The 23,941-nt window shown below is 34.9% G+C and overlaps 4 protein-coding genes across 4 annotated transcripts; 1 reads left to right on the forward strand and 3 right to left on the reverse strand.

Moving 5' to 3' along the window:
* The first annotated feature begins 292 nt into the window (after positions 1-292).
* LOC140965087 (mitochondrial arginine transporter BAC1) lies at positions 293-4,085 on the forward strand. Its single transcript, XM_073425138.1, has 8 exons — positions 293-865; positions 1,377-1,466; positions 1,886-1,987; positions 2,153-2,257; positions 2,335-2,430; positions 2,497-2,685; positions 3,468-3,566; positions 3,643-4,085. Exons 1-8 carry the CDS (start codon positions 773-775, stop codon positions 3,775-3,777), a joined length of 909 nt encoding a protein of 302 aa, XP_073281239.1. The 5' UTR covers positions 293-772; the 3' UTR covers positions 3,778-4,085.
* A 4,075-nt stretch (positions 4,086-8,160) lies between these two features.
* Positions 8,161-9,104, reverse strand: LOC140965102 (uncharacterized). The gene is made up of 2 exons (XM_073425159.1): positions 8,920-9,104; positions 8,161-8,849 (listed from the first exon to the last, which is right to left on the reverse strand). Exons 1-2 carry the CDS (start codon positions 9,046-9,048, stop codon positions 8,247-8,249), a joined length of 732 nt encoding a protein of 243 aa, XP_073281260.1. The 5' UTR covers positions 9,049-9,104; the 3' UTR covers positions 8,161-8,246.
* Positions 9,105-16,785: 7,681 nt separating this feature from the next.
* On the reverse strand, positions 16,786-17,948 carry LOC140964718 (VQ motif-containing protein 4-like). Its single transcript, XM_073424612.1, has one exon. The coding sequence runs from the start codon at positions 17,591-17,593 to the stop codon at positions 16,940-16,942; it is 654 nt and encodes a 217-aa protein (XP_073280713.1). The 5' UTR covers positions 17,594-17,948; the 3' UTR covers positions 16,786-16,939.
* A 4,215-nt stretch (positions 17,949-22,163) lies between these two features.
* LOC140964814 (transcription factor bHLH162-like) lies at positions 22,164-23,669 on the reverse strand. The gene is made up of 3 exons (XM_073424760.1): positions 23,419-23,669; positions 22,982-23,290; positions 22,164-22,417 (listed from the first exon to the last, which is right to left on the reverse strand). Exons 1-3 carry the CDS (start codon positions 23,536-23,538, stop codon positions 22,337-22,339), a joined length of 510 nt encoding a protein of 169 aa, XP_073280861.1. The 5' UTR covers positions 23,539-23,669; the 3' UTR covers positions 22,164-22,336.
* Between the last annotated feature and the right edge of the window lie 272 nt (positions 23,670-23,941).

Consider the following 23,941-nt stretch of genomic DNA (forward strand, 5'->3'; position numbering starts at 1 on the left):
ATCACGCTAAAACTAATTTTTGATAACATAGATGGCCGACGCAAAATGATAAAAATACAAAGAACGAATTTTCCGTAGTTTTATGCATCAAGATATCGTACTCATAGACCATAGACGAGTTCTGATATAAAAATAATATAGGCAGTCCAAAAAAAACAACGGGGCCACCCGGTCCAGTATCCACCTAATCTTGATAGATGGGCTATATATTTGGGCCAATTTCATTATTTACCTCTTAGATTAATGGGCCGAAACCTAGTGTTTAATGCTTGGAACTTTAAAAGTACTCTGAAAATCATGCAATGCGACTTAACGAGAGTCGGAGTTGACCGTTGAATGAATAGTTGACCGCCGCAGTATAGTTCCACAAAATCCGATCAAATCTCAAGAAATGGCACCGTACCTCTGCTCTCCGGCTGCGGTCCTCCATTTTCCCGGCGAAAGCGCCACCTTGCCCCACTTGTTTTAACGGCCTGAGCTATAAGTTTTTCGTCGCTTCTTAGAATTGTAGATTATAGAAGCCGCCCCGATATAAAGAATTCCAGCAATTCCGTCACAGGTATCCACTCGCCGCCTATGCCATGTCGCGCCATTGACGGTATCTCCTTCCACCTTTTTTGACCGCCGGAATTATCAATCACATTGTTAGCTGGACATCAGTTCGCTATTCGAATAGGAATCCAACGGTACCGCTAATTGTGGTTTCTCACGGGTTCTTACGATTTTGAGATCCGTGAGGGAGACAACCTTTGAGTGAGAGAAGAGAGCTGAAATGGGGGAGGTTTCGGGCTACAAGGAGTACCTGGCGGGTATGCTAGCGGGAGTTTCTATGGTCATTGTTGGTCACCCCTTTGATACTGTCAAGGTCGCTCTCTGTCTCTCTCTCTGTGCCTCTGTGTGTGACGCATTTAAGCGCCACACCACGAATTTTGGTAATAGGAAATGATTTATTCTTGATATATGTGCATCTAGTGAAATTAAAACACAAGCTCGATTGTTATCCGATCTTGATTGGACATTGGAGTCTTATTTTTTAGCAATTCACTAGCTGATATCCGATAAAGAGTAACTTTAACATTTGCAAAAATGCATTCGCCATTTATTTTTGTTATTGACTAGCACATCAGTTTGGTGCTTCTGTCTGTTTTATGAATGAAATCCGATTTCATTGTGTTCGTCTGCAAAATATGCCTAGGGAATTAAAAATTTGGAAAAAATTTATGTACCATTTCATTGTGATGTAATAGAAACCTTTTTATGTGTTCTGAGTTTCATCTGTGCTCTGTACATCTAAAGTTGTTCTTAAGAAAATATTGGAATGTAGTAATGAAATTTTGTATCCTATGCTTTTTTCCCCTGATGATCCGTATTATCAGGTTAAACTTCAAAAACACAATACAGAAGGGAACGGAATGAAGTATAAGAGCAGTTTGCACTGTACAACAAGAATATTGCAGACTGAAGGAGTATGCCTCTTTACCTCCTGTGAGACCATGTGTTTGATATTTCATGTCCTGATTATATTTGTGTTTTAATCAAGCTCTTTAATCTGTATTCCTTGATTTCTTTCTTATTTGTTAACATGTTTGTCTTTTTATATGACTGCCTTTATCTTACGTCTTTCAACCATCTTGAGTGGTTGAGTTTTTTCATATTATCTAATACCATTACATGTCCAAGGTCAGAAAAAATTCAGAACGAAATGCAGTGAATGTTGTTAAACGCAATGCAGTGAATGTTATTATGACTTTAAATATATTACGGGGATTATTGTTCATTTTTTCTGTTAAATATGCCCATGAACTCTTCAGTATATTTTAGAAGATTTTTGAAGTGGTTACCGCGTGCAAGTAACATTACCTAATGCTTATACTTTCTTTGACAGGTGAAAGGGCTTTATCGAGGTGCCACATCTTCTTTTCTTGGGATGGCCTTTGAAAGTTCCCTTGCCTTTGGAATGTATTCCCAAATGAAACAGTTTCTGCAGGTAAACGTTGTTATTTTCCAGTAGGTTGTTTTTACATTAATATTTTCGAAATTTTAGTTTACTTTTTTTGTTGATGGAAGACTAATTGAGCCAAAATTGCAGCGGTATGGTTATTCGCCTAGGAACAGTATTATTTTGCTCATGAATATTATTTCTGCTTCATAGGGAGGATCGAATAGTGAAAAGCCACAGCTTCAAGCTATAGTTCCGTCGGCGGCTTTTGCTGGAGCTATCATTAGCTCTATACTTTGCCCATCAGAGCTGATAAAAGTTAGTGAATCGAAAATCTTACCTTTCTTATTCATTTGGGTTGTTGACACTCGTAGGGTGATTGTGATATTCTTCAGTGTAGAATGCAAGTTCAAGGAACAGACTTGTCGCTAAGCTCCATTAGATACAGCGGTCCTGTTGATTGCGCGCTCAAAACCGTACAAACAGAAGGAGTTAGTAACATAATCTCCGTTTAAAACAAACATTGTCGAGTTTTTTAGCTGATTATTTATCTTCAGCTTACAGGCATGTTTCGAGGAGGAGGTACTACCTTTTTGAGAGAGTCTATTGGAAATGCAGTCTTCTTTAGCACTTACGAATATGTACGCTATCACATGCATCAGTCCGTGAGACATACTTCCTCTGATTTATCCCATTTTATTGATGTTGGAGTTGGGATAGTGAGTGGCGGCCTTGGTGGCATTGTGGTAAGAATTTTTTGTATATATGATAGTTACTGAAATCCTATAGGGTGCAAGTTGCAACTAGGTTCAAAGCTATGTGAGTCTTAACATCTTCATGTCAATATAATCTGAGGCCCAGCCTTTTGATATGGGGTACATGTTAACTTTGAAGTCCCATTTTTGGTGCGCTTTGAAGACTTTAATATGTGGATGATAAGTCCAAAAGAAGTGCGATACAAAAATAATTATCCGTGCTTATAGACATTAGATAATGATTATTTGTGTAGTTATTGTCTTATAGCTTGTAAATTACATATTGGATTATATAAGTAACTCTTCTGACATTAGATTCTAGTATATTTCCTCCACGCTGTTCACTGAAATAAAGAATGTGTGCGTCATTGTGCTTAGATTATATTATAATTATGTTATTTAGTATGGGTTGTGCTTCTAACAAGTGTGTGCAATATACCTTTCTCTTTCTTCCACTAATTAAAAGAACGAGTTCTTATCATTGTTGCCTGTGACAGCTTTGGAACTCTGACCTTCTGATCATCCAACAAGCTTGATCTTAAAAATTTTCAAACTTAGATACTAGCATGAAAATTTTTAAAAAGTCACCTTGAGCTTCGACCTTTTAACACTCCTATTGCTGTTAACAACACGTGTCTTAACAGCAGCGACGTATAGACTACCGTAGAGAACAAGTAGGTTAATTGTTGGGCCCATGCTAAAGCTTTATCAAATCTATCTGCTCCTGAGACTTGTGGTATTCTCTAGTATTTTTACGTAATTTTCTGTTTCAGTGTTGGTGTGCTGTGCTACCATTAGATGTTGCAAAAACCATTATCCAAACTTCAACAGACAGAAACTGTACCAGAAATCCATTTCGGATTCTAGAAGTGGTATGCTATGTCAGTGTTCAGTTTTTTAGAATGCACAATGAGCAAATATTAACTTGTAGATGCTTACTTCTGCTAGATTTACAAGAGGTCTGGATTTAAAGGATGCTACACTGGTCTTGGTCCCACAATACTAAGGGCGTTTCCTGCTAATGCTGCTGCAATTGTGACATGGGAAATGGCTGTGAAATTGTTGGGGATCAAGCGTGGATAAAATCAGAATGCTCAATGCTTATTCTTCTACCCACTCGTCGCTACATGGGCATGATTCTTACTGTTGTTCGCATTCATGTGACTTTTTTAAGGTACGATTGCCATAATGTGATTCCATGGTATCAAATGATCCTATGAAATTGAGGGACACCTAAGATAGTTTGCATCAGACATGTCATGTAGATGTTTAGTGTGATAGATATTATCTGTTACTTTATTTTACTAACTTTCAAGCATTATTTCAAATATACGAGTGGTTCCAAGGAGGAATTCAATTGATTTGGCTATAAAATTTATCATTTTACAAATTCGTAAACGGGATTCTCTTTGTACTTGAATTGAGTGGGGGCAGGTATCATCTCGCGGTGTAGCAAATTCTTTGTATATTATATATTATTATGCATATAATACCCCTGTAAATTCTGGCTCTGAAATACAAAATCTTCTTTGCTGGAAAGCTCCCGGAATGAGCCTTGAAATTCCTACTAAATACAAAGAAGATAATTTTAACTCGCTAAAATGGGATCAAATTCTTAAATAATGTATAATTTTTCCATTAACACCCTAATCTAAACACGCATGTAAGGACAAGATTCATACAACCACCGAGCAACCTTTTGATTTTTAACGCGTTCGTGCGTCATACAAAAATTATTTTCAATTGCATCAATTTTCTTTTACGCAACAGCATGTTTGAGCACTTTTGTTACGTAGAGGTTGGAGAATTTAATTTGTGACTTGATTATATTCCAAAGATGGCCAAGTTAAACAAAAAGGTATTGGACATGGCCAGGAAATTGAAGCTCAAAATGCGTGGAATAAAGGACCAATAATCCACTTCGATATAAAGCCAACAACTGCACTGTTGCTTCATGCACCTGTCACCAGAGGGAAATATATTAACCAAATTAATGAAAAAAAGGGGAAAGTTTGGATGCATAATCATATCATTTAGTGCTTTGCCTTTTGTTAATTTATCATATCAAATTCTTTGTGATTACATCCCTAGAAGTTTTGAATTTGGTGAACTGAATACGTTATTTAAACTATTTCTTAATTTTAAGTCGCATGGTTATCAACTTTCCACACACAGAATAATAATCACCAAGGTTTGATTCTTCTTATGGACATTTTTTTGGATGAGTACGTCGTATATGATTTTTCATATATTGTTTACCTGACTAACGTGATTTGCATGTTACTGCGTCAGTTCACTGAAAAATAGCGGTAGTGGGTTTTAACATAATAAAAATATATAATACTAATCACCAACCTCACTGTCAATAGCTTTTAGGTTTTTAATTGGCTTAGTATTTATCTCATCTCAATTTTTCAATACCCTATATGTTTGGATATAATATTACGGTCTCTATATTCAATATTCATTATATATGCTTACGTAAATACATAATATTATAGGACTAAGTTATGAAATTAATAAAAATACACTACATATAATACATGTAGTGGAGTATATCAAGATTCAAGAATAAATAAAACAAGTCCAATGTATGTTCAATATGCATAAATTCTATAAGGTTGTATTATGTAAAATATATGTTAATTTCACTCTATTTTTTAATATTTAACGAGGGTGATGTAATTTTCTATCTAGTTAGTAGGTTTTTTTTAAGACGGTCTCGTGAATCTTTATTCGTGAGACGGGTCAATTATGTTCATATTTATAATAAAAAGTAATAATTTTGGTATAAAAAATAATATTTTTTAATGAATGATCCAAATAGAATATCCGTCTTGTAAAGTTAAATACTACGACCGTCTGAGTTTTTATGCTACCATAATTACTATCAAACACAAGTGAGATTTGAACTCATACCACCATATCAAAATATCTCGCCATTTCACTCTAATTTTAGTGTAGTGTCGATCAGTAAATCAACGTGAGCTGGGAAGTTTTCAATTGCATTTAGCTCATCCACCCACGCATTTATCCTACCTCCATGATTTCTTTTGGAAGACTTAATGTATAGTCTACGAGGCCTACTTCACGAAGAAATTAAAGCTATCTATACAAAGCAAAATGTTTCCCTCTGATCTGCATCTGTTACTTAACACGCGTTACTGAAATTTACGATGTCAAATCTGAAATGAAAGAACAAAAGCAAAAAAGCAATATATTGCCATTAAAAGCTACAAATTTTGATCAAAAGTTGTAAGAACCAACCAAACCCATTACATTTAATTTCTTTAAATTAAAGAGGATACAACACAATCTTATGTACGTATTTGCAACACAAATATTCCAATTAGCTATTGTCATGCAATAAAAAGTTAATAAATACGGAAGAAGATCAGTTTATTGATTAGAAGGATCATAACCCCGATTATGGTTATCAGACCAGTGATTTGGATTCAACGAAGAGTCTACTTGATTGCGATTGTTGGTGGTGGCAGCGCCGCTCCAAAAACTAGAGCTTGTCGCGGAAGGGGCGGTGATACCTCTGTTGATAGAGGTTGGAGTCCAAGAACTCAGGGGCCTCTGCAGTATTAGGCTTTGCTGTGCTGGCAAAAGTAGGTTTTGCGCTTGTATTTGTTGTGGAGCCGGATGTTTTAAAGACTGGAGATTCATTCCCTGTATAAGTGCCATATTTCTGCCAAATTGGCCGCTACCGCTGCCTACAAAGCTCACCGGAGCCGTCACTTGATTGACTCCGATGGGTAAAGGTTGCATGGCGGCCAAAGAAGGCAGAACTGCGCCACCAGTGTAGAATGAGATATTCCCTAATGGCGGAATGTTAACCGGAGGCGAAGTCCTTATTAATGATTGACCTGAAATCATACCAGTACTGATCAAATTTTGAGACGGGCGTGCCGTTGATAGAGATTGAATTCCTCTGGCCATCTCACTGTTCGGTGAAGAAGAAGATGAGGATTTCGACCGTTTGCTTTTACGGCAACCACCTCCGATTGGAACGTTTCTCAGGGTACCGCCATGAGTCCAATACCTCCTACAAGCTTTGCAAAAGTACCGCGGCTGAGAGAGGCTGTAATTGTTGTAATAACAAAACTTGGTGTTGGAAGAATCACAGCGCGGACACTGCTGGGTCGGTGGCGGTTGACGGTGGTTTTCGGCCCTTTGAAAATCCGGTATCTGTGGCGGCGGTGGTTGTCTCCGATCTTCGTGAAGATAATTCAAATACTCTTGGCTTCCCCCTTTCTGCATGTTTATTTGTCTGTGTTTATCTATATATACAGCCGAGCCGACGTTTATATAATAGTCGGTACGAGGATCGAGTTCAAGTGAATTCAAGTGTAGAAGCTTTAAATGCGCGAGCTTAACATGGACTTGGAGATTATATGCAACTCTAGCTAATAATATTCTTGCAATCCAATCCCCAAATTCGTGTTGAGATTATGAATATCAGAAATTAAAGCTCCGCTTTTCACCGTAATCCAGATAAACCAAAGGTAATCTAAAAACTAAATCTTTCTTGCAAGAACGACAGAAATAAATAAATTAAAGAAAAACACGTCGTTTTTCTTGTGCCTTTGCTTAAGGCTTAAGCAAAAGAAAGACCGCAAAACTAATCAAATAGGCCGTGTGCGTGCAGATATCCTCGAATATTTGGACATGGAGACGCAAAATTTAGTGATCAACAGAACCCTTTTCTGTGTAGCGAACCACAGCTTAAATCAGAACAAAATCCTTACTGCATAAGACAGTGAGACAAATGATCGTATGATCTACACTTCAGACTAAAGCAGCTATGACAAAATAATATATAGAGCACTAGAACATGCACAAATGCTGAGTTGCCAGATACAGCTGCCGGCCGGTCGTGGGGCGGCGCAGTCGGATGATATACCATTATATATATATANTCTATCGGCATTGTCAACATTAGTAATACAATTCTATTGTACCATTATTAAAACTAGTAACCATATGTGCTGCACATTTGGTTTTTATTAAATTTAAAATATTTGTAATTATTTTTTTATAATTTTAAAAATTATTGTTTGGGTAATGACTTTTTCTTCTTTTCAAAAAATAATAGGTGTAATTTGTAGGTGAGATGAGGGTAGAATTGTAGTTTGAAAAATATTTTGTTGAGTAACATAAGGGTAATATTGTTATTATACCATTTATAAGTGTTTTAAAAATAAAGATATAAATTTTTGGAATTGAAATGATAAAAAATAAATTAAAATATATATCATCCCCTATCTTCCAATTTCTTGTATTAAAATCATAAATGTTGATCATTGCCTAGCCAAGTCATATTTGTTGGCCAATAACAGGGCTTCAATTAATGCCAGCATAACAAGGGAGTGAATATAAAATTTGCCTAAAAATGTGTAATTATGTTAATTCCTCAAATACTTAATTGACATTTCATGCACAACTTTCTGAATACTCAACTTGAATTAACATGTCAGTGTATTAAAATGCAAATTGTTTTATTCAACAATCGAAATGAAATTCCAAAGTTCGAGAGCCAACAACATTTACAACTTGGGGCCGTCGTCCTTTTCCTTAGCCTCTCTCGCCGGCTTCTTGGCATGTTCTTCCACGTCAACTTCACCAGATTTCCCCACCACCGTCTCCTTAATCTTCTGAGTTGTGTCTTTCGCCGCTCCCCAGGCTCCTTCAACAGTTTGCTTCGCCTTCTTGCCTAGACTCTGGGCTGTGTCCGCCACCGAATCCATGGCACCTTTTGTTTCCTCCCCCGCGGTCCCGGCAGCATCCTTTGTCTTCTCTTTCGCCTCCTGCGCGTACTCTTTAGTTTTGTCACCCATAGAACCTAGTTCCTCCTTGCTCTTCTCCTTCATATCCTCCGATTTATCTTTCGCCTTCTCCTTTAAATCATCCGCAGATTCCACCGCTCTGTTTTCAGCTTCCCTCGTCTTCCCTGCCACCTTCGCCGCCGAATCACTAGCCTTGTGCTTCATGGCCTCTGCGTTCCCCTTCACGTTTTCCTTCATTTCGCCTGTTTTTTCCTTTGTTCTGTCCACTGTTTCGTTCATGGAATTTCCTGGTTCTTGCACAGCCTCCTCGGCACTGCACTGACTATACTCTCTCCTGCCGCCATCGTTGGGAGCATGTCGTGACTGAAATCACCCATTAATGAATTTAAACATCACAAATATGAATTGAAATCAACTAATGCATTAAGTTTACCTGTGAATTAGAAGCGAAGCAAACTGTAGAAACTTTAGGGCGAAGCGGAAACGAAGGATTGCAGTGAGACAGAGACTTTGAAAGGCCGATGAGCGTGTTTTTTACTGTAAACATGGCTGGCGCTGCCATATCTTGCGTATTGTGGAATCAGTGATAAAATAGATTGAAACCTCAGAATGTAGCCTTGCAAATGAATAATCTGACTATTTTATTTCGGTAAAATTAAAGAAAGGTGGCGATGCAGAAATCGTACACCTGTGATAGCAGCCTGCCACGTGTAGCTTGGTGCTTGGAAACCGTTAACTCGTCAAACTCAAATCTGTCATTTTTTTCCCTCACACGTTCCATTCTGATCACATAATAAATATTTATGCGATATGCGATCACTGTTTAAAATATTATTTTTATTATAATGTATTATTTTTGTTGTTTATATAATGAAAAAACATTATATAATATATTTTAATTTAGTAAAAAATATTACTCATATTTCTGGTTTCGTCCATATCAAATATATAATTTTTTTACACATTTAATAAAAAAAATTACTAATATATTGTTATTTAATGTTCGTAATTGTATTCAATATGTTTTTCTTGATATTATTAAATTACATTATATTAATAAATTTGTCTGTATAATTTGTTTTCTCAAAAAAATTCTTTCTATGTGTGAAAAACAAACTGAACTATATAACTGGAACATATAGTAATTTTTATATCAAAAGTAAATTATGTAATGTATGTCAATTGTAGTGAAACTATACATATGAACTAGATCGATTCGTCTCACGAATATAGATATATTATATCGTTGTACATGAGACCTAAGCTCAGTTTGGACAAATACTTTAAAACGTTTTTAGTGTTTTATAAGTGAAAAACTTAATGTATATGTTTGGATAAGATTTTTGTAAAATGTTTTTGAAAAATATTTAAAACAAATGTCCTCCAAGTATAACTATTTAAAGAAAACTGAGATGTGTTTTTTGATGTTTCTAGAAATGAAGGCAATGATGGAAATCAAAATGTATTATTTTAAACTATAAAGATATTTTTATAGAATAATTGTCCAAACATATTGATGATACCCCTGTAAGAGCCCGGGTCATGGATGACCCGAGATATCAGATGGATTCCCAAATCAGGGTCAATCTGCAGGATGGATTCTTCTGAAGCCGGTCAGGTGCAAGCCCGGGCTCTACTCCCCGGGCAACAAGACGCCCGGGCTCTTATATAAGCCCCCGGTAGGCATTCTAACCGGGCCACCTCGATATGAGCACCGCACTCGAGTACACTAGCAGAATTGGATGTGGGCGACTGTCCTATCTCTGACACTAATCCAAGTGGTTGACAAAGTCAGACAGGCGGGATGTGACTAGTGTGTGATTTGACATGACAGAATGTAGCCGTCCTACTATAATTAGTAGGTAGCACGCAGATCGAGGTCATCAATGCATCCCCTACTATAAATACCAGGTTTCATCTTCACATTTAGAATTCATTCATACACACCAATATCACACAGTCATCACTTGACTACATTGGTTTTATCGCTTGAGTACCCTGCTGACTTAAGCATCGGAGTGGCCACGCCGGACACCCCTCCGGCGCCCATTCACGAGTTCATCTCCTTGTGTGCAGGTTACAGCTGAAGTCGTATTACAGATATATGTCTCCTTGCTCTTATTCCCTTCATTATCTTGATAGCAGATCCGGTGGAGCATTCGACCCGGCTCGTCCATTTCACCCGGATCGCATCACATACATTTGTATTAACAACATTTAAAACATTTTATAAAAAAATTGAATGAGTTGGATGGACAATTTATCAGGCAGAGATATGCTTTTTCCATGTGAATACTGATGACCGGGTAGGATGAACCCGGACGAGATGATTTGCACATTTGAAAAAAAAAAAAGTTAATGGGACGCTGAAATGTTTCTAGTTTGACCACTCTGATACTCAAACTTGTCAATTATTAACGCAAAAGAAAGAAGGTACTTTTAAGTGAATATAAAGAGAGTGCTTGGAAAAATGAAATGTATCCTCCTTGATTTTACCTATGTTGGAGGTATTTACAGGGCACCAGAATCGATGACCGCTCCGAGATGCTCAAGTAATGATAATGATCCACTTCTTGGCTTTATCATGATTTGAGAACGTGAAGGGAAATATGCCCCGTGATTATCGGTGAATAGGGTACATGATCAATCAACTTAGTCTTCTTTTGTTGCTCGATTGAGGCTATGAGCCCGGGATTATACAAGTTGATAGTGGTATGCTAGATTTCCTGAGTTGATCCATGTCTTGAGTGGCTGATCCATGGTTTATTTCAACCTGCCCGCACGGGCAATGAACGGCCCGGATCACTCCACATAAGTGATCCGGGCCCACCTCCGTGTAAAAAAAAAAAAAATTGACTCGGAAAAATCCGAGCCATTGGATCGACCCCTGCGGGCACTGCCCGCAGGGGTAGGGTCGAGTTAACCCTGATCCATGTCTTTATTCCAGAGATGACTTCCACCCGATCTTCTCTTATCTTCCTGAGACTAACTCCGGACTGACCCTGCTTTAGTCCTTCTTTTCATGCCCGGGTCCAAGAACCCTTTCAAGATATCATATAATAATCCAAAATATTTATATTTATAAGTTTGAAAATATTTAAATAATACTTATTAAAAAAATTATTAAATCGATGTATTTTTAAAATGATCCATCAACTCAAACACAATCTCTTAATTCTTGGTTTTAGGAGATGCCTTGTTACGTCCTTCTATTTTTTCTCCATTGAGGCGACCCTGGCCAAATTGGGTGCGGCCTCAAGGCCCTCTATGGTCTAAGTCTTCACTGTAAAATGGACAACAACAAAAATGGGCTTTCATCATCCATTCTTTCAAGGCCCAGGGTCCTATCCAATTTTTTTGTCATTTATAAATGAATTAAAAAATATTTTGATAAACAAACTATTGATAAACTGAAAAATTGATATATGAACAATTATAAATAAATTAATTGATACATGATATAACAAAATATCAAATTTATGCTTCCCCTAAATTACTATTAATTCTGAAATTGTTATTAAATTCAACTAAATATACATGTCATTTTTCAAGATTATTTTTTTATTAAAATTATAAAATAAATATTTTTTTAATATATATTTAAATAAAATTACATATTGAAAAACTAGGAAGCTTATTAGAAAAGTCTAAATCAAATTCAAAAACTCCAGAACATTGAAGCATGCAGTCGGATAATTGAGTGGGATACACGTGTCATTATAATAATACTCCATTAATAACCACGTGTAGTTTTTTTCCGGAAGATTTGTAACACCCAAAAAATAAAATATAAGTGAACACTTATTAAATATTTTATTACGTGTCATATGGTTTAAAATATTTCATGTTTTTATTTGTTTATTATTATGAAAATCTTGAGTTTAAATGTTTAAAGCATGATTTTTTATGCAAAAAGTTAATTTTGATTATTCTCAGGTATGAGTATACTTCCGGTAACGAAAAGAATCGAGACCATCCAACGAGTCATATTTATGGATTTTTATATTTAGAAAAGTTTATGCATGAGTTTTTATAAAAATAATATTTAGGATTTTATTTTTAAGTTTAAAGTATGAAAAATGTTTTAATTATTTTATTATGTCATTATTGGGCCACATGCTTATTCTTAGATAAAAAAAAAAACTGGAAAGAAACCCTCATTCATTCTTTTGAAGTTTTAGACGTCATTCTATCCCCCATCCCCTTAGGGTTTCGAAGAATTCTAGCTGTCACAAAGTTTAGTTATATTATTGAGTCGTTCTTGGTTAAGGAGGCTAAAGTCGTGTTCTCGGAGTCCAGATTATTCCATATCAACAAAAAAGGCAAGTTTTTTTTCAATCTTTTGAATGTACTATCCAAGCAATATTATGTATTTTGATATTGATGTGTGTCTTCTAACTATGTGATGCTTTCTTGCGATGAATCTCAATATTTTTGAAAGAAAAGCATATGATGATGTGTACATGTGAAGCTTAAGTCGTTCTCGACGATTTACAAGCATGTGTTTGAGTTTATGGTTTGAAAGTTAAAATCTGTTTTTTTATTTAGAATAAGGGTTTTGATGTGTTTTGAGATCAAAATTCTTGAGTATGATTTGAAAAGGAGTGTTTTGATGTGTGTTTGAGGTCTATTTCAGCATAAGTATTGAAAATTATAGTTTGTGAAATCCAACGGGTATTTTGATGTGTTTTTGGAGTCAAAATCATGGGGATAAATTTCTAGAAAGGAGTTTTGATGCATATTTGAGGTCTATTTCATGGGGGATATCAAGTTTTGTGTGCGTGGCCAACACGAAAGAGACCCACACGGACACGCGAGGATACCCCTCCTTTCCCCCTGCGTGGGTATGGCGGATTTTTTACATTTCTTTTTGGTCAAGTTTTATCCTATAGTATGCATGTGAGGGTCCAAATGTGGTCTTGTAAGCATGCTGCATGAAATCGCCGTCAAGAACGTAGATAATGACTTACGTGGATCACTAAGTACTATACGTAATGCATGACAGTCTAAGTATTTGTTTTCATGAAAGTTATTTTTAAGTATGAAAATATGATACCGATGTTTATGAAATTCATGGGAAATGTTTATTTTTCTTGTAAATGACATGAATAATTTTCAAGTATGAGTGTTTATGAGCCTGGGAACATTATTGTGATGTTTATATGTATTTGTGATGACAGTACGAGACTGATCTCCCGGAAAGAGGCTTCCGGGAGGCATTTCCAAACAAGAATGGACGGTACACATATTGGCTTCGGCTAGCTAATAATGGCTGTATCAAATAATATACCTAGGTTGCACAACTATTAATTACGTGATCAAGGAAATCAATGAATGTGCTATGATGGTAGTTACCACATTGGCATTATATTCATCACACAAAGCTAAGAATGCTAAACTTTTAAGTTATATATGATCACGTCCTACGCATGTCATATGATTTTATTATGTACTCGTTAGTATTTGAATATGCCTATTGAGTCTTTGGACACACTATGCTTGGATAGTGCATGTTAGAACTAAGAAGTTAATGATTTAAACAAAGGTCATGAATGAGAAGTCAGAGACGTCACAAGATTTGTTTTTTCTCCATTATTTATAATTTTCATGATGAACATTTTTTCGAATTCTTAACGGAATAATACCAGATTTCGAAAAACTAAAATAATGATTAAAGTTGTTTTGATCGTCAGACAATAGTACCTCTTAGTTCCAAAGACATACATTTTTTGTAATATATTTTGTCAGTATACTAAAATATATTTAGATGTATAGATGATTTATTTATTGAGTTGTAATTTTATTAATATATAATACTATTATATGGAGAAAGAAAAATAATATTATTTTATTATATATCTATAAATATGTTTAAAATATATTATATTTGAGTATATAATATATTTGTTTAGACATATTTATATTTAATTAATAATTTTAATACTTTAATATAAAGACAATAATACTTATTTACCATAATATAATATTTTAAAAACAAGTATAATCTTTTTACAAAAAAGAAAAATCAATCAATAAAATAATTTTGAAAATAAAGATGTATATCTAATTGAATTTAATTCCCTTTAATTTTAGTTGGATCGTGTATTGATTAAATCATGTACAATAATAAATATATCAATTTATCAATAGTTTGTGTATCAAAATATTTTTATTCATGTAAAATAATAAATATATCAATTTATCAATAGTTAGTGTATCAAAATATTTTTATTCTTTATAAATTATAAGTTTGTATTTTTTATTTCAATTTAAAATTTAAAAATGGTTTTGCTGGTTTTTTATGAAATTTTTAAAACTTTATTTGGACGTTTACATTTATAAGTTGATTGGTCATAGGACGATGTACGTAGTATAATTGACTATTTGCTTTGTGATAAAAATTCTTGCCACATTTTTCTATCTTTTTTCAAACTGTGTGTTTTTTAGTTTATTTTATTAACTTTTTTTTATCAAATAAATGTTATATTATTTTTTAAGAGATTCGGGATTTATCTGATTCCATTTCTACGCACCGTTTTCAATTCCAGAAGGAGACCAAAATTTTCAGCTTCATCTCTAAAAATCAAATCCACATTTCAAATTTATTATATTCATTTGGTTCAAAATTATAATAAAATATTTTAAATATATTATGTTAGCTAAGTACATTTATTTTTATGTTTTAATTTCAAATCCACTAATCAACCTAATTATTTCAAAATTTTGGATTTCAAATTATTTGATTTGAAATAATTTTACAAATCTAAATCCAAATACATCAATCAAAACACAACCCGAAAAAATTATGACACTTTGCTTTGTCTCTAATCAAGATTTCACAATATTTCTCAGGAATATTATATTGTATGTAATTAACCTTCATAGCTATTAATTTCTCGTGTTTTTTAAATTTTTAGCATAGATAACCTCTAAAAAATGTATAGACAAAAATGTGTATATGCTCAAGATTTAAAAATATTGCGATGCATGTGCTGAAAATTTGAAAACACGATGAATTAATAGATATTTTTCTATGAAGAATTTTTTCCAAGTATTGTATAAAATTAACCATTTCTTTGATGATAAACTACTATTTTCGGTCTTTTAAATATGTGGAATGGAATTAGGAAGAAAGGTATTTATAATGGCAAATTCTAAAGTGCGACGATCACCAACCAAAATTCGAAGGACAACTAATTTAGGTTCCAATTGATCATTTTGTTGCAATTTGTTGGTCATGGCTCCCACTCCATTAAAATGATAGCCGTTGTGTACGCCGACATTCATAACAGTGGCGACAATCAAAATATCCTAGGAGACATTTTAACAGTTACTCCATTTACTTAATTTAATGTCAATCACCCACCCTAGAAACTCGAAGAAAAAAAGAGACTACATACTTATTTAATGTCAATCACCCAAAAGTTTTAGACATTTTGTTCTGATTCAAGCATCGGAGAGTTCCGTTACAACAATTTCAAACATACTCTCAATGGTTGTTCTTGATTGTAAGATATCGGAGATTGTTGACTTGAACATACCCGGTGACCATAGACCACAATGCACTTCATGTAGAGAGTCGGGCTGGCCATATTATTTTACCTTGTCGATTTCATTATTATACATTATATTATTAATATAAGCATATTAATATTTAGAATGCGAGATCTGTTTCTTGATATATTTCATTTTAATATTCATATTTCCTGGAATCCCAAACAAACAGAGAATAAGAAAGATGAAGGGGATAGGATAATGATCGCAAAAACTTGTGTGAGACGGTCTCACGAGTCGTATTTTGTGAGACAGATATCTTATTTGGGTCATCCATGAAAAAATATTAATTTTTATGCTAAGAATATTATTTTTTATTGTGAATATCGATAGGATTGACCTGTCTCACAGATAAAGATTTTTTAGATTGTTTAACAAGAGACTTAGTCGATAATGATAACACAATCAATCACCTATTGCCCCGACTACCCGTCCTTCAATTAACTAGCATAATCTATCGGATAATACAAACATCAAAGTCAAGATTCCCTGCACCCTTTCCTTCTTTTGCTCTTCCACTCCCATTGGCCAATCCCACTCAGTAATAATCCCACCCTTTTCCACTCCGTTTCCTCGTGTCCACTTCTCAAAACCCATTTTTTATATTTTTTAGGGATCAAACTATTATGAATAAATCTTAAAACAAAAATATACGTGGACAACACGCATTTTTGTAAGAACTTAGCAATTTAAATTGCAATATTTCATTTCGAACCAAAGGAATTTCAAAAAAACAAGAATGGCATAGAAGCAAAGATGGCATATTTTACTCATCTTTTTTTTTTAATACCAAATTTCATGTTAAACATTGGTGAAATGCCACATGAGTTGACTACTCACTCATCCATTCCAAAATCATAAATTAAAAATAAAATAAAAAAAAGGAAAATGAGACTGACTCAAGAACCAACTCCGTTGGGATGTGAGGTTGCAGGAAACAAAGGCAGAAGTCGGGGCTCCGAGTCCCTCGGGGTATTCACCGGCGAAGGGTGCATATAAAATCCCTTTTCTTTTATCGCTTTATCCTCCGCCTCCATATTCAAGTTACTACCACAGTTGTTGGCACCAGTTCCCCTGTTAAACGGGTCGGGTATCAGAGGGGTAACCGGGCTGAGGACCAGCGACGGAAAGTCGAGAATACTGGGTGACAGGATTTCAGGGGTTCCGTTTCGAGGCGAAACCGAGTATCCAGATAAGAATCTGGGTCTACCGTTGACCAGACCTGGGCCCAACGGGCTGATCTTCAAGTTTTTGAGGCTGTTTCTGCGCTCGTAGAGCTTATCTTTCCTTGGACCTGTCCTGATTGGTGGGATCAAGCTTCTCACCGGGTCCGGTCTGGAGGCAATCCGGGTCGTCTCAGCCGACCCAGTCAGCATTTGAACCACTTGTTTGAAGGAGGAGGTGTCGGCTTGGACGAAGGTGGTAGGGTACGGATTATTAGGTTCGGATCTGGCGTGGAAGCCATTGCTGGTCGGGCTGTTGGAACCATGAGTCCTTGGAGAAGGAATTAGAGATGGGTTTTGTGATTCTTGGATTTTCATCGAGTTTTCCATCGATGGGTCTGTTGTGTACGGAGAAAAAGGGGTTTGCTTTCGGAGAAGATGAAGTGAGAGTATTTAGGGAGTGTACGAAAATCTCTTTGGTTTAGCGACAAAATGTCGAGGCGATCTTTCGCGCGTGATATGCAACTCTCGTGACAAGGTCATATAACAATTGGAAGGTGGGAACACGTGCGTTGAGGGAGATCGGGGTTGTGGTTGCAACGAAAGTCCAACTGGAACCAGAAAATTGGCTGTGATTGGAATTTCAGACCAGGAGATGGTGGGGTTATAGGGAAGAAAGAAATTGTCAAAACAACTTTCAATATTTGGCATTGACTTAGAGATTACCAATTCAATGCTCCTATAATTAAATTAGACTTTGGCAAGTGTAATTATTGGCAATAATTCTCAATTGGAAACACCTTTCATTTTATTTTGTCGAGTTTAAACATCAAGTTTCAGTGCTCGAGTCGAGTTTTAACATCATCGCTCAAAAAACTAGTCAGAGTCCACTACGTCTGATAAGTGATAACTCGGTTGATTGAATCAACCCTTGTCCGCTTCCACTAGTACAAACAAAACATGTAAATGGGATTTGGTCTAAATTATGGCTCTTACACGTAAAATAATTGTTCAAATAGAGCAGCGAAAATATGGGTCGTTGGATGTGTTATTTCTCCACTAACAGTAAGGCCGAAAGTGATAGGAGGAGTCTCGACAAATGGAACCACATTACATAAATATATTGGTGGCAAGAAATTCCTTAATTTCCCCATCTGTTTGCCCTAAAAGTTGGGTTTAGAGAAGGTGATTTGGAGTTGGGTAATAGATCTTATAAATAAAGTTTAAATGACTTCGTTCATGTTCTAAAAATTTAAAATCTATTATTTAAATTTATAAACGATTGTAAAATAAAAAAAATAACTGATTTCAAATACATATATATTAAAAATATCCAAACAAGTATAGTTGATTAAGATAACTAATTTCAAATCATTTGATTTCAAAATATCCGTCAACTAGGATGTTGAACAAAAAAAACTCGTTTTATTTTCTTTTTTTAGCTGGCATAAAAAATAGGAGTTAGGCAGTATTTATTTAATAAAAAGCAACAACCATTAAGAGAGGATTAGTCCAAGACTTGCAAAAACATCGAAAGGCAAGCGGGCTAATATTTAAGTGTACAATCCCAATAATTATAGGTTTGATCAATTTTAAATGAATTTCAATCCAAAAGGGGAAAGAAGCCAATTATATATTCAACGTGATTTGAGTCCATAATGAACCTCGGATACCCTATGGTTTGACCATTAAGTTAATCGTGCAGAGATTAACTTAATTGATTTCATCCTTAACTAAAACATTAGCCTATAAGTTATATTAAAAAATTCGATGTGATGTTATCCAAATATAAATAAAATCCGATGTGACATGAAAGTGAGACCTAAATCTTGTATTTGCATCTTAGGGTTTTTTTTTTTTTAAAAAAAATATGCATATTTTATGACCAATTATATTTTGACAAAACAAATGTCTCTTCTGTCATCTTGAGAGATGTAAAACGAAGTCGTTACTTAACAAATGAGTAAAACCCCGACTGTTTTCAATTAGTATATCAATTTGGAATTTTTTTCAATTTCGACCTTTTTAGTCCGAAATCCGAAATTGAAATTGAAATTGAAATTGAAATTGACCACAAGAATTGGTTATCAGACGGCCAAATATGTTGAGCTGAAAAATAAATTTAGATATTTTAATTTAGTTTTTGTTGGGAAAATAGACTATATGGTTTTTTTTAAAATAAAAATTCTACTAAGCAAATAAAATAAAAATAAAAAAACCAAAATTCACATGATCTTAAAATAAAAATTAACAAAAAATATATTTAAAATATTCACATTCAGAAACCAAAACTCAAAATCTGCCTCTTCTCGGTGGACTTTATTTATTTATTTTTCCTTATGATGAATTTTTTTAAAAAAAATCTACATACACTAATTTCCCACCAGAAATAAAATTCACATTAAATTTTCAACTCAGAGTATACGATCGTCAGTTAAGCAATTTCCGATTGTCAATTTCATTTTCCGGGAAAAAGGACCGAGTTGGAAAAAAAATACAAATTAATGTACTAAGATAACAAACCGACTCACAAAAAACCTAAAATTAGAAAAATGAACAAATTACGAGACCAAAAATATAAATTTTTCTACGTTTTTCATGTAACGTGTGAGTTAATATGAAAAATACACGTGTCTCTCTTCTAGCGGCCTTTATATTAACACTCGGGGACACAACCCACGTGGTATCATTAAAACACTCGTGTAAAAGAGTCATTGGGTCCCAACTCCTTTAAAGTGGCAAATTTTTTATTATAATCATAATTATCTGTCAAGCAGAATTAATTCCTACAAAGGGGGTCTACCCAGGGATGTCAATGGGTACGGGTTTTACCCACACCCGCAATAGACTCACCTCATCTGGGACGAGTTTGGGCATACTAAATGGGTCACGGGACGAGTCTCGGGTCCAATTTTTGAGACCCGTCTGGGTATGGGGCGGGTCATGGGTCCTATAATACCCAACCCATACCCGCCCCATATATGTGGATATAAATTGATGTGCTCACGAAGATGGTTGTGAGGTGACGTGGAAGGTAAATAAATCACATTTTTATTTTGTCATTGTACTTTCATTTTAATTTTGTTACTATACTTTTTCTCTTTAAATTATATTTTTTTTACGGTTTTAAATTACAGTTTTATTTTTTCAATGTACTTTCTCTCTTTAATTTTGCAAGTAATTCTTCAAGTAATTTACTAACTTGTCTCACCATTCTTGATGAAGAGGAAGATGATCCTGAATAATGTGTCTGAAAGATTGCTTACTCGCTGATTTTACATTGATCTGTTTAAGTTCTGTTATGATTTATTTTTGAGGATGTCAAGACTTTTTATTGGAGAGTTAGTAACTCTTTTTTTATGTGATTCATTATGTCGTGAAAATAATTTGTTTGTTATTATTAAGTGTGGTCGAAGACATGAATTAGTTTTCTATTGTGTTGTATTTAGAGGATTGTTTGTTTCGTAATTCAGTCATGTAATAAGAAGATTATTGTTTTCATTTAAAAAAAATTCGGGTCTCACGGGTCTCGCAGGTCTACCCGGCCCCATTTCGTTTTTGGGGTGGGGTGGATCCGAAGAATATTTAACCGGGGTGGGGCGGGTAATGGGTCTAAGTTTTCTTCATGGGGCGGGTCTTGGGTTTAGCCATACTCGCCCCATTGACATCTCTAAGTCTACCATGTTAAATGGGCCTGGATCCACACTACAGAAAATTCGATCGGTTGTACCAATAATTATATAAATAGTCAACAATATCGGTTGCATCCATCAAGCAGACAACCTTGTATCGTAGGCCGAACTAAAATTGCAGTGGACGTAATCGATTATTTGAACTAAAAAACTTACACGAAAAAGTAAAAAAATGTCTGATTTTTTTAGGAGGCGAACAACTCGATCTTTGGTGAGAAGGCAGACAGGACAGGACGTCCATGGTTGTGGTGGTAGGAGAAGGCGATGGATCAGATGGTTAAGCAAGGGTGATAGGACTCATTAACTGATATGGGTCTGAATTCGGATCATAGCTAACGAAGTTATTGGAGTAGAAGCAGCTCTAAGCAATCTCTATTAGCATTACGGGTGCAAACGAGTCGAGTTACTCGTGAATAGCTCGGTCAAAATTCGACTCAAGCTTGATTTGATCGAGCTCGAGTAGCTCGAATCTTCAGTCGAGTTTAATTTTAATTGTTTCGACTCGAGTAACTCGCGAGCTTCTTGAATATATTATTTTTTTAGAGGATAAATAATTTATTGTAAATTTTGACAATACAAATGCTAATTTTTTTCGAGTTCGAGATCAATCTCTATTACGATACAAATACTTTTGAGTTTTCAAAAAGAGCTCGATATTTTCGCGAGTCAATCTCCAACTTAAAATTGAATACTCGATCGAGTTTTAAATCGATTCAAACTCGAGTAACATGACTCGATCTCGACTCGACTCGTGTGCACCCCATGCAACATTGCAACAATATTTAAATATCAAGAAAAATAGTTTACTTAGAAAATAATCAATATATATATGTATGTTGTGGACAAGGTCAGATCTAGAAGTTCAAACAAGACGTCAATAGATTTTAATGGGTCCGGCGACCATAAATTCTTGGCAAGCACATTATAAATTACGCAATTTCTCCCAAAACTGTCATTGACAAATTAACGAGTCATGTGCGATATCATAAATTGATCCTTTACATTCACAAGATACATATTTCCTCCCACCATGAATGCGTGATTAGTGATTGACAATTCATTCAGTGATCCATTAAATGAAATGCAATTCTTCGTCTAACCAATTACATACGCTTAATTTTAGCATGAATAAAAAATAAATAAATCTAATATTAATTAATAATTAATAAAAAAACAAGTTTTAACCATATTGATAAACATTCTGTTGTTATTTACACTCTTTTTTTCTTTTGTTTGCAATCCATTTTGTGAATAAATTTTACTTATCACATGGAATGTAGATAACATAAATTAAGTGGAGTGCAAATAACATTAGCTCGAGTGCAAATTAAATAACATTAAGTATATACATTTCTTCCCGAATTTCGAAATAATTTTTCATTCCTACATGTGCCTGCTAGGTTCGTCGATCATATTCTAATACGCTTGATTTGGTAAATTCTTAAGGATCAACACGAGCCACTAAATTTCTTAGCCTCTCAGCTATCCTTGTAGCTCTATATTCTGGGGCAGACCCTCCAATCTGCGAACAATTTAATTAGAAGAAACCAAACAAGAACATTATTAACTCAAACTGCAGATCCAAGAATTCAAAAGATAGGGGCTTGCTAGTCCATCTAAATGAATTACTGGCCCTGTTCTTACAACAAAGAGTAGAGCAACAAAGAATATATTTTGAGGTATGAAATGTAAAAAACTTAAAATCATAAAGGGACCACTACCAGTCTCCCAACCTCTAATTACTATGCCATTGGGTTTAGGGTTAGTTCGACCCTACCTTGGGATATAACTCAAGAGTTTACTCAATTGCTAGACCACCATGCATTGGGTAACGTGAAAAAACACATTTTGTTGCTCTAGAGATGGTAGCTAGGGTAGAATAAATTAAATCTGGATTTAGATAGGAGCATCACTCTCGATACTTAGATTTTCCTAAAATGATAATATTTTTCCTCTCTAGATCAAAGTATATATGAATTGAAAAGAAAAGAAACCATTAAATTTTTAAGCTTGCTATTATCTTCCCTTTGGAATTCCTAGCTCGATCTAATTTAAGAAAGATCAACACATTAATCTACGTCTATACCTTGCAATGTATTGTATGGTAAACCGCATTTTCTTGTTTTGAGAAACTGGCATTGGCAATCTCTGCATCTTCCTCTTGTAGTATCCGGATAGTTTCCCGAAACAGAAACTGACAGTTGAAGCCAGTTATCAGAATGACCTCAAGAACAGAACCCATGGAATTAACGTTGATTTCTAGAGGTTTTAAGCCTCCGTTGTTGAGTCCCATTAACAAGTTTTTCTTCTGCGTAGTTTTCTCCAAGTTCAATTCCAGCTTCTTGATGTAATTGGTAGCCACTTCCAGTTGATCCAGCAGCGAACCCGCTCCTCCCTGTGGCACAAAACAAATTCTCATCAAAAGCAAAACTCGTAACCAACAGACGAGGCTACATGATGCAAAGAAAAAAGTATTAGTATAATCAAATGGAGAAAACTTATTTAGATAAATGAATTATGAACTGTATGGGATTGCCGTGGCACGAGAGAACTGAGCTTGGAGCACATGGATTTCATCTGACTTCTCCGGTTTTTCTCCACAGTTTTCCTGTCAGGTTTAGACGAACTAGGGCTTCGATCCATCAGTAAAAAATATATGTGAACTAGGGTTTCGATCCCACCTTATTAATGTGTATATGTATATTTTTCAAATAGAGACTCTGCAGATTATAAAAGTGAACACAAGCATTGTATACTATTTTAGATTAATGTGTTTAAAGTAAAGCGATATTCTTGAAGCTTTCAAGAAAGTGATATGATGTGAAAAAGGCATGTCTTACATAATATTCCTGAATGAAAGTAAAGTGGTTTTGTGAAAGGAATAGTGAAGGGGTCCGACGTTATAATCTGCGGGGACCGACAATGCACAAATCTTGGACCATTTAACCACCACTATTATTTAAATTTAGAAAGAAAAAAAATTTCTAAAATGATTGTATCATAGTTAATATACTTAATTTATTGGCAATCTTGACCATGTAGCGGC

This window comes from Primulina huaijiensis, chromosome 18 (genome assembly GCF_012295235.1).
Source record: "Primulina huaijiensis isolate GDHJ02 chromosome 18, ASM1229523v2, whole genome shotgun sequence".
Lineage (NCBI taxonomy): Eukaryota > Viridiplantae > Streptophyta > Magnoliopsida > Lamiales > Gesneriaceae > Primulina > Primulina huaijiensis.